Genomic DNA, 12,165 nt, shown 5'->3' on the forward strand with positions numbered 1-12,165 from the left:
GAACATATATATATATATATATATATATATATATATGTTCTTATGTGTTTGATTTTGTAAATGTGTACCTTGAACACCTGTGCCGTTTGTTTTCTAGATTAACATCTCTAGAATTATGTTCCAAGTATGCCAAGACAATTTTAAAAAGAAAGAAAAATATTGTGCTATTATTCATCATCCTCTTAGGCAATTCTTACGGTTGTATTTCAAAACTTAGCCAGACAGTTGAAATTATTAGGTGAAGATCAGATTAGACGTCTCTCAAAGGAAAAAAATAAATTAATGCAAGGACTTTGAGGCTTTCCTCCTTCATAGACCAAAGTTCATCAACGAATTTCGTGCATAAGCGGGTCAGTTAAATCGATATAAAAGTAATGCTGAATTGTTTTTTGGATTTTGATCAGATTATTTATATAGTAAAAATTATTTTTTAAATTATTTTTTATTTATAAATATATTAAAATAAATTTTTTTATTTTTAATTTTTTTTAATATCAACACTTCAAAATGATATAAAATCACCTAAAAATAATTAAAAAATAATAATTTTTTTAAAAGTATTTTTAAAATACAAAATTAAACATTATCTTTAACTCACCAATGAGTTGGTCCTTTAAGATTCCAAATACAATTTATTTCTCTAAAGAATAGATAGATAAGCACAGATTTGTCCTTAGCTTTGTGGTAGAAATATAAATGTGTAAATCATGATAGGAGTTTTGAGTTTCCTAGACTAATAACTTCAAACTTTGTCGCATTTTCCTTTGAAACTTCGATATAGTTGATTGTTGTTGTATTACACTATTTGATATTGTTTCAATAGTTATTTTTTAAAGTAATTTTTATTTGAAAATACTTTGAAATAATATAAAAAAATTAATTCAAAGTTAAAAAAATAAAAAATATATATTTTTATAATAAAAAATCAAAAGAAATATATTAATTCGAGTAAACAAAGCATCCTCAAAGTTGCATCCTCGAGTCATGATAATATCATAATACACCCTCAATTTTACAAGTATCCCTGTTTAATATAATGGCGTATACAATTGGAATCCTTATCCTACACCCTAGTAAACGGTCACACATCCTTAAACAACACTTATGTCGAATCTTTCCCATATATATTACAAAACAACAAAGCAAGACATCTATTCATAAGAAAAGAAACTACCTATGTCTCAATCTTTCTCATTCCTATTACCAACAAACAAAGCAAGGAATCTATTAAGTTTTTTTGGACAAATTTATTTTCCGAACTAGCATAGTTCTCATTCTAGCACATAAACAATGTTCGAGGATGTAGTAAATTTATAACCTATAAGAATAAAAGGTAAAGAAAAAAAAAAGAGAGAGGAAAGTTGTTCATATGTTGAAAAAAGGATTATAATATCTTTAATGGACATAAAAAAAAAAAGAGAGAATTATTTAAGTGATATTATTTTAAAAAAACAAATCTTGGTAATTCTAATATGTTATCTTTGATTGTTTTAGATTAGATTAAATGATTCATATATTTTAATAAATTTTATTAATATTAAAAAAATTAGTTAAATGATAGCACAAAATTTTTATATATGTATATTCTTAATACATGTTTTGCATATAATCACAATGAATTCTTTATAATAATTTTTTTTTAATTTTAATATTATTATATTAAAATTGATAGAGTTTTAAATAAATCTTTTATTCACGTTATATTTTTTATATATTTGTATTATATAAGAAATCTTTTTAACAATGAAATTCATTAAAAAATAATTTATAAATATTACAATATAATATTATTTTGGGTAAGAAAAGCTATTTTAGTTTTATAACATTAGTATACAAGATTCAATGTTTTATTTTTTTAGATTATTTTTCAATAATTTTGAATTATATATATTATTAAATACATAAATAATCAAAATATAAAATATAAAAAAAATTAGATTATGATTTATCGGAATTTTACTTTCATATTTGATTATGTTTATTCTCATAGTATAGTCATCAAACAAACTTTATTTTCAAATAAAAATGATAAAATAGATGTTATTAAAATTGAAACAATTATTTACGTTTGTTGCGAAGTAAATAATTAATTTCGAAGTATGAAGAGAGTTGCTTCCATGCCTAAGTTTTCTTCCTCCCTTGTCATCTTCCTTGATCTTCACCACCTCCTGCTTCTGAGCTTAATGAGATTTGTCGGTGTCCTGAAACCTCATTTCTGATCCACTTCCCTGTCAGGAATCCAACGAAGAAAATGGAAATGTGGGCAGGCTACTGTAGTGGAGACTAAAGGGGCTAGTTATAGGTGAGGTGGATCCCATATATTGATTAATATCAATGTCTGTATTCATATTTGTACGAATTTTGAGGTATTATTGCCTAGCGATAGCATCTGACTTCCTCAGATTATCTCATCATATGCTTGAGAATTTAATTCCACATGTTGTCTCGTAATTGGTGCGTTACTAGGTTGATAAGCAGTCACATTTATGGCTTTTTTAGAATATTTGTCGCTTCAATACATATGAAAAGCTGAGGGAAGGGTTGCGTCACATTTATGATTGTTGTTGTCCTGAAACTCCATTTTTTTAATTATTTACTTTTGTTGCAAAAATAAAAAATAAAAAAATATGAAGATCTCTTTCTTCGTCTTTTTTTTTTTCGAGAAAGATACTAAACTTTTTAACAGCAAGATCATAGGAAGAACATTGAATTAATTTTAACTAAGATCAAAATTTTTATGAATCAAGATTTTTGTGTCAGTTTTTCATAGTTTTCGTAGTTTATAAACGAAGTTTTAGGACATAAAAATGATGTTGCCTGTTATTATTACAGAGCTATCTGGATTGCAAACTCTGAGGGATTCCTCTGATAACTATGGATCAGGCACTGTCTGCGCTAGAATAAAATGAGTATGCATTCAATAAGAAACAGAGAAAAAGTGGTGAGCAGAAGATCTTTCAGTTATGCGTTCAGGTATCGTAAAGGCCCTGAGAAGATCCATGTTGAAGTATGGGCAGCTGCGGCACCAACAGAACACATGTTCTTCAGAAGATTTTTTGCAGGCTCCGTTAGCATGCAAACCACTCATGCATTGTTTCTTATGCTTTCTACCTAAGAAACAGCAAATCCAGCAATTCTTCAACAAAATACAGCGATAGGAGTAAAAACAAAATGTAATGAAGGGCTAGAATGACATACAAGAAACTCGTACCATAGATATAATCTGGAAATACTTACGTAGAGATCTCTGATTAATTGATGAAGAGCCAAGCAAATGCAACACATCGCAGGGTAAGAGGGCAAACCTAAAGTACTCAGAATGTGGAATTGCAAATGCAGAACGCTCTGGTGCTTCTCAAAACAATTGACTCTATTTTGTTCCATTTTTGTTTCAACAAGGAAATAATATAAATAAGACATAGATGCAACATTGTGTTAACAAGTATAGACATCCTCGCTTACAAGGTCAAAGGTAAATATAGAAGCTTTATTATAAGAATTTAATCAGTACAAAATTAAAGAATCCATTTCATTCTAAATCACAACAATGAGAAAAAAAAAAGAAAAGAGGGGAAAAAAAAGAACAAAGAAGAGAACGTGTAATTCGAAGGAGAAGAAAAGAGGGGAAAAAAAAGAAGAAAGAAGAGAACGTGTAATTCGAAGGAGAAAGCCTAGAAAATTAACATGGAGAAGCTACTTCTAATGCAGACAAATCCTGAAGCCTTCTCAATTGAAGTCCTTCAATCTTTTCTTCAGCATGTCCATTGAGTTCTTCCGTGCACTTTGCTTCGTATTTCTGGTTGAAAGGCTACCAAAGATTCCATCAGGGGAATCCTTGAATTTCTCACAGATGCTGGCCACCTTCTTATAATCCAAAGCATCATAGTTTTTCTGCCTAATCACAGGATTCATGAAGTTCTCTGGCTGGCTACTTGACAAAAGGTTAATCAACTGTCGTGCTTCTATCAAGCAGCCTCTAAAGCTACCTTCCCTGTGTATTTCACTCAGCCCAGTGCTATGAAATCTGTCATCAGCAAAATCCTCTAACAACTTCAAATCGATGTTGAGAGATAGGACTGCATTAGCATTGAACCTCTTTACACTATCACTAAGAAATGCCCCAACAATGGAATTGGAAATGTGCTCAAGGGCACCACTACCAACTTTGTGTAGGGCATCCAAGGGCAGAATTTGTTGTGCTGTTGACAAAATGGTGTCCAGGTAAATAACCACCTCATTAATATAGTCATTCCCATTTTGTGGCGTTTCCTCTGAGGTCCAATTGATATTTTCAGTAAGTGCCATCAATCCATCCAACTTCTTGTTCACCAGATCCAGCAGAGCAATATAAGCTTCATCCCTCGAAGTTTTGAGGACCACCTTGGCAGTCAAACTAGCTTGAGGCCTCTCAACTGATCGGATCGGGATTCCGCATAGTTGGGCTGCATGTCGAAGAAAAAAATCACAAGCTCTCTCAAGAACAGATATGTTTGCAGCAATCTGCATGGCTTGAGACACACCAACTGCACCACCATGGATTGTGCCAAGTATAACTTCATTTAACACATCAATCAAGAGCTTGTCCAAATATTTTCTCACAACGTCATAAATATTAGTATGCACCCCATATGACAAGTAATCAACAGAACCTTTGATGAAAGATCTAACGATGCGGCAAGTATCAGGTACCATGGAGGAGAATGGTGCAATATATGGGAAAGCAGGCATTATATCGGAGGTCTGAAGATGAAATGAGAGGACATTATTCTCATAATCAATATCCTTTTTCATTACCATCTGCTCATAGGTGTCATTTCCAAGAGCATTAACAATTTGCTCCCGACATTCTCCCAAAAGAAGCTCATGATACTTATCTCGACTACTATCAAGAACCTCAAGAATTTGACCAACTTCATACCCATATTGTCTAAGAGTTGCTCCAAGAAGAGTGACATAATCCTTCACCAGCAGGAGATGAGTTGCAGAATCCATATGGGAAAACTGTTCCTCCAGAACAGATGTCATTTTAGCCACAGCCACTTCCCACATTGTCTCAACATGATTTGCTGACAAAAGATCCCTAGCAGTTCTTAAAACCCGATCCTCCACTATGAAGTAACCAGCAATTTGAGCCAAATATGTTTGATAATATTCAACAAATGGTTGAGTGGTAGAGATTTGCAAATCTGAATTGAGTTGCAATAACCTATTCTTATAGTAGTATTCACGGAACTGCTCTTGGATTCCAAGGCAAGCATGAATATGATAAACCCGAAAAACAGGAGTAAGATCAAACTTCACAACAGAATCTTCATCAGTTTCCGTAATGTCCAGAGTATATACAAAATCTCCTAACCCTGGAATGTTCTGTTCCTCAGCTTTTCTCTGACGTTCCAGCATTTCCTCATCTCTTTGACGGGCTGATGAAGTATGACCTATTGCTGTTTGTCCAATATTTTTAGCAGAACTCCTTATTTGAACTAGCCATTCATTAAACTGACTAGTAACTTTCTTCTCGATATGCAATTTTATTACTGGAATTGTCTTCTCTATGGCCATTTTAAGTGCCTTCAGAGGAATGTTGTGCAAATAAGTCCTCTCAATCAGATCCACTGTTTTCAATGCTGGGTAAAACTGGCTTTCCAACATATGGTTGTTACACTTGACACAGAGTTCCAGAACTTGAATGCATACCTTTGACATTTTAATAGCTTCAGCCACATTCTTCTTAATCGAATAAGATTCAAGGAGTTCCTCAAGTTTGATCAAAAGACCACTCCCAACTTCTTGCAATCGAAAATTCTCACTTGCAAGCTCACTTTTTAACTCTTCAGCATCAACCAATACACCACGAAGTTCATCAACTGCAAGAATGAATTCCTCGTAATGGCTTTTGCACAGCTCCTCAATTTCAACTTCCTTCTTCCTCACAACAGACTTGAGCTGATGAAACAGCGATTCAGGCCGCCCCATTTCAAATGCATGCCTGACAATTGGACCCAAATCCTCCCCATTTCCAATCAAAGTCGCAAGCACTAAGTCCTCTCCTCCATCCCCATTCTCTACAAAAGTTCTCCTCTTAGGTTTCGCATCCATTGCTTTTATTAAACCCTGAAACAATCAAAACAAAAAACACAAACTTAAAAAAGACATCCACAAAGGTCCTTATCAACCATCTTAGACAAACAAGAAAAAAAAACTACAATAAATCATATCTAACAAAATTTATGCTAATTATCCAAACGCTTCCTTCAATGAACATTCTTGTATAAAGATTCAAACGGAAATAAATATTCAAAGACAGCACACCATGCAAAACATCTAAAGAATTGTAAAACCAATCTATGATTAATAAACTATAACCAAATAAACCCACTAACACAGATTTCTTCAATTCATAAACACAACGAAGAAAAAAAAAACATTTCGAATTTAGCTAAATTCACAACTAATCAACCAGATACAAAAATCTGATCAAAACAAACAAATAAAAAAGACCCAGATAGCAAAAACGAAAACCCAGATACAAAATCAAAAAAATTTCAAAACTTGATACTTACAAAGAGTTACAGAGAGACCTTCCTTTCGGGTCAAAATTGCTCTCTTTCTGCAATGTTATACAAGAAACGAAATGGGTTTTCCTTGGATTCTTCACTCCTTGAGCTGAAACTGTTGTTTTCAATGAAATTTTTAAAGTACTTTTATTGTTAGTTACAATTCGTATGAGAAAATTATGTCTTGTCTCGTTTCTTTCGCCATCTGTCCTTGTTCCTTAGGGAATTGATATTTCCACTCCCTGGTTTGTTTTGATTCTTCCACTAAATAGGGTGTGATAGTTTGTTTTGGTGTACATTATTACTCTCATGCACCTTCTTTTTGATTGGCTTAATTATTGAATTGGTGACGTGGCCGTATAATGTTGATTTGAGTTTTATCAAGGACGTAATTATGGGAACGTAAATAATCTGAGAAATATTTTGGGATCTTTCAAATTTGAATACCCAGACCAATCCTAATTCTTTAAATTTTTAAAAAATAATTTTTAGAGTACTTAAAATATTTACTTCATAGAAAAAAAATGATAGAAACTAGAGAAGAGATAACTATGAGAGAGACATAAAAATAATTATTGAGTTTAAGTGTAAATATTTTTATCATGATTTTTTTTTTATGCTTGCTTTTTTTTTTTAAGAGTGATTGAAGAAATAACTTTTCTTTTTTTATGCTTGCTTTTTTTTTTAAGAGTGATTGAAGAAATAATTATTGATAGTTATGAACAATCTAAAATATTTTGATTTTAAATATTTTTTAGAGGATAAAAAATTGAAAATATGTAAAATTAAAACCATAATAATTATATTTTTTTAATATTGTTTCTATCATGTCCTCGTCTGATAATCAAATAATTTTTAATTTTTAATTTTTATCCTAAAAGAATTTATCATTTTTAAAATATGTAGTAAAAATAATTAATATTCGAATTTAATATTGAGGTTTCTATTTCTTTTGAAGCAGAATAATTAATTCACTCCCAATGAATTTATAGTTAAATAGTACTCTTATAAAGTAAAACAATTGAGATTTCGAATTAGAATTTCACATTTTTCAATTTATTACTTAACTTAAAAAAGAAAAAAGAAAAAAAATACATTACTTTGCTAGAAGTAACATCAATATTCATAGGTTTTTGGGAGACACATGGTATCATGGCTTAGAAGGCCAGCAAACTATGGCCATTATATATTTGTTTTATTCTTTTCGATATTTATTAAGCAAACCATGCAATATTCTATTTTAATTTTTAAATTATTATTCTAATTAAATATTGTATACAAGGGGTCAAGGTGATGTTCTGCTTTCTATCCAGAGAAAAAATTGTTTGATTAATTAATAATTTCTTTGGATCTTGTATATAATTATATTTTAAATTTTGATTTTGTAAAATTTAAAATAACTTATTTTTTATTCATTAAAATTTATATTTTATTTATTTTTCATGTGAAATTCACTTCACTTCTATTTTAACCAATATATATTTTCTAAAATCATAATTAATTTTTTTCTTAAATCTATTTTTTTAATAAAAATACAACCGTACAATCCACCACCACCTGTGCTGGTTTTTGGTGCCATCACTGTTCTTCAAAAACAACCAATCCCTTTCAAGGCAATAATCATGTTTGCGTAGTTACTCAAACTCTTGGCTGCATCTTCATGTCTTATTTTCTTATGCAAGATTAACACAATATGCTGTCAGTTGCTACTTTCTTCATGTTTCTTTCTTTACAAGAAAGTTATTCAGTGCACTCAATGTATTGTTTTCTTTCTTGTTTCCACTTTCGTTCGGACAACAATTATGATAAGTAAACTCTAAGAAAAAAACATTCTTTTTTCTTTACACCAATGTATAAAGATTTAGACATTAAAACTTGCCTGAAGCATCTGGATATCCATGTCCAAGATTTGAGTCGGGGTTTTCATTGAGTCAGAGTTAATCCAATTTTTTTTATATATAGAATTCTTTCTGAACTTTTCCATAAAAATGTATATAAGTTGAACAATTAACACTCTTAGAATTAACAGATAAATGCAAGTTTTATAACAGTTAACAGAACAGGAACAATAAGAAATTCACAGATATATGCACAGATCAAAGCAACTTTTTTTCTTTTCTTTTTTTTCCTATTCAGCACTGCAATTTACATTTTTCTTTATCTATTTATTTTTCAACTTTTGGAACATAGCCCAGTATTGTTATATATTTACACAATAAATATTTGCAGAATCAAACTCCTTACAGCACTGAACAGGGGTGTGTGTGTGTGTGTGTGCAGAATCAATCTCAACACATTTCGTATATGTATATATACTCAGAATCAAAGTGACTATTGTATTGTTAATCCTGGGCAGACGACTGTTATATTATGCAGAATTCGGAAAAATAAAAAACAACAAAAGTATTATGCAGAAAGAGTGTTGTTGCAATGCTGACACGCACATGTAAAAGTAGGATCGGTGTCATAAAGACAACGGCCGTCAAGAACAGATTGATGAAGGATATTAAATAAAAGGCTGCGGGGCAAAAGGAATTGTCTTTCAATCTTTCATATGTATTCAATCTGTCAAAAAGAGAGTGCTTATCTTTCTTTATTTGCATTGCAATGCCTTTAACAGATAAGACTACCAAAAACTGTAACATTCTATTCCACAAATACAAGGAGATGGATATTATTTGGTAGCTTTTGCCTTGTTTTTCTTACTCGATTATGTCATGACTGCTTGGTTTAGTGGATCAGTCTTTCAAGACAATCTGTTTTTCTCTTTTTAATATATATAAACTTGCAATAGGGTGGCAGATAGTTTTAAACAACTACTGGTTCTACAGTGCAGAAAAATCAATTCAGTTTTAGAGTTTTTGACTGTCTCATGTTTTACTCAAATATATAATTTGTAAATTTTGCTTGTGTAGCATTTTATTAATGAAACAATTCATAAAATTTTAGTCAACTGGGGCTGCTAGGACTAGTTTCTAGTGTTGGAAAATCCAATGTTCGATGCAAGTTTTCATTGAAGCTATGGAATGAGGGTTTTTTTCTTGATGTTGGTCAGAGGGTATCTAAAGAAGATAGATTCAGCATCCTATTATTATGTGGACTTGCCTTGCTTGCTGGCTTAATGCTTGATTTATGGGATTGAATTGACCAGTGTCTAATATTTTCAGTCACCAGTCCATGCCTCTAGATAAGAAACAACATAAACATATTGGGAACACCGAGTCGACTCTCCCTCAATTTAATTTAAAATCCAATCCAATCTAGAGATTGAATTTGTGGGTCACGAAGTTATTCTAATAAAATGTCAAAAAGTTTCTCACGGTACTAGCTAGTTATAATCTAGTGAACGTGAGCATACATGATTAGACTTGTTTGTTGCCGTATGAACCATATTTCTCTTTTCTGATCTTAAATTTGTTACTGTCAAAAATTTAAGACAAATAGTCCAGGCTACACCAAATTATTCTTTTTTTGCACTTGATGATAGAAAGTAGAGATCCATTTTCTTTTCTTCTTATTGTCATAAATTTCAGTTGGTCAAATTCTTTTTATATAAAAGGTGTTGGTAAGAGAAATAGTGGTGGGTTTGGAATATTCAGAGAGGATAAAATTCGCGGTTTTATTACAAAACAAAAGCTTACAAAATACAAACACACACTATTAATACACACTCTCTCTTTCTCTCTTGTATTTCTCTCTTTTCTTTCCCACTCTTAATAGCATAATCTTAACAGCTTATTTATATACAAATTGAAAGGCAGGTGGTGATGGTTGATAGTAGGTAGCAGCAGGTGATGGTCGTTGATAGTAGCTGGGCAAATTGAAAGGCAGCAGGTGGTGATGGTTGATAGTAGATAGCAGCAGGTGATGGTGGTTAATAGTAGCTGGTTGCAGGTAGTGGTTGGTGGAAAGGCAGGTGGTGATGGTTGATAGTAGGTAGCAGCAGGTGATGGTCGTTGATAGTAGCTGGTTGCAGGTAGTGGTTGGTGGTTGATTGAGTTTACCACAACAAATCCCTCCTTTAAACTCAATTGAGGGATGTCATGTCAAGCATGAACTTCAATCTGATAAATATTTCTCTTTTTAATGGTGTTGTACAGATATTTGCAACTTGATCATTTGTTTTGCAGGATATCAGTTCAACTTCTTTATTCTTCACATGCTCTCAGATAAAATGATGGCGTGTATCGATGTGTTTACTTCTTTCATGATACACTGGATTCTTGGCTAATGCAATCGCTGATCGATTATCAATATAAATCTTTACAGGACTTTCATGAGGAAATCCTAAAAACTTCAGCATATTCCTTAACCATATTAAATGGCATACAACTGAGTTGGTATCAACATATTCGGCTTCACAGCTTGATAACATTATTATTGATTGCTTCTTAGAGGACCATGTGAAAGATATATCTCCCATAAAAAAGACAAATCCAGTTGTGCTTTTTCTTTCATCCAGATCTATACCCCAATCACTATCCGAGTAGCTAACAAGATTGAAGTTTTTACTTGAGGTATAAAACATACCTTTATTTATTATTCCTTTGATATAGCAAAGAATTCTCTTGGCTGCATTCGAGTGAGATTGGTATGATATCTCTATATATCTATTGATAAGTCCGATTCTATAGAGTATATCCGGTTTGGTATATGTCAAATACCTTAAGCTTTCTACTAAGCTTTTAAAGTATGTTGGATCAACATTTCCAACTTTACTCTTCCTCAATTCTACTCCACTCTTAACTGGAGTTGAAATCGGATTGTTGCTTTCCATCTTGAACCTTTCAAGAATATCTTTGGCGTAACCGCTTTGGGACACAAAAATCCCATCTTCTTTCTACATTACTTCTAAGCCAAGAAAATATGCTAAGAAAATGTGTCATTAGACCGATGTCTATTATCTCAAACGCCTATACCATGCTTTTCTTGAAGTCTTCAAACATGGTAGGATTGTTGTTGGTGAATATCAAGTCATCAACATATAGGCATGCAAATAATATGTTGCGATCTGCTTCTTTCTTCATATATATTGCATGTTTATATGGATATTTTTCAAATTCATTGTTTTGAAAATACCTGTCAATTCTGATATTCCAAGCATGCAGAGCTTGCTTCAAATTGTAAAGGGTTTTCTTCAACTTGTATACTTTGCCTTCATTTCCAGCTTCAATGTATCCAAGTGGTTGTTCAATATAGATCTTTTCTTTTAGAAAGCCATTCAGAAATGTTGAATTCACATCAAGTTGATAGATCTTCCATTTATGTCGTGCAACTAGTGAGATCATCAGCCTGATTGTCTGTAGTCATGAGATAGTTAGATCTTGGACTTCTATCATGGTCCTCACACCTTTTGTCTAAGGTGTCTCCGTCTGTCATTATGAGACGGTTTGTACTTAGGCTCATATCATGGCCCACATACCTTCCTCTGAGGTGTCTTTACTCGTCATTGGGCAGTCTCATCCTTCTTCATCGAAGATGACTCTAGTAACCCCAATACCATATGGACTATAGGAGAGATCACTGCCACTAATCATATAGAAAGAGAGAGTTGCGGGGCACTCCCCGCGAACGCCGCAATCCTCTATCTCAGTTTTTATGTTTGGAGCTT

At 32.1% G+C, this 12,165-nt stretch overlaps 1 protein-coding gene across 1 annotated transcript; it reads right to left on the reverse strand.

Moving 5' to 3' along the window:
* Positions 1 to 3,622: 3,622 nt before the first annotated feature.
* On the reverse strand, positions 3,623 to 6,823 carry LOC105137359 (exocyst complex component SEC15A-like). Its single transcript, XM_011043085.1, has 2 exons — positions 6,561 to 6,823; positions 3,623 to 6,111 (listed from the first exon to the last, which is right to left on the reverse strand). The coding sequence occupies exon 2, from the start codon at positions 6,094 to 6,096 to the stop codon at positions 3,727 to 3,729; it is 2,370 nt and encodes a 789-aa protein (XP_011041387.1). The 5' UTR covers positions 6,097 to 6,111; positions 6,561 to 6,823; the 3' UTR covers positions 3,623 to 3,726.
* Between the last annotated feature and the right edge of the window lie 5,342 nt (positions 6,824 to 12,165).

This window comes from Populus euphratica, unplaced genomic scaffold (assembly GCF_000495115.2).
Source record: "Populus euphratica unplaced genomic scaffold, PopEup_1.0 scaffold66.1, whole genome shotgun sequence".
Lineage (NCBI taxonomy): Eukaryota > Viridiplantae > Streptophyta > Magnoliopsida > Malpighiales > Salicaceae > Populus > Populus euphratica.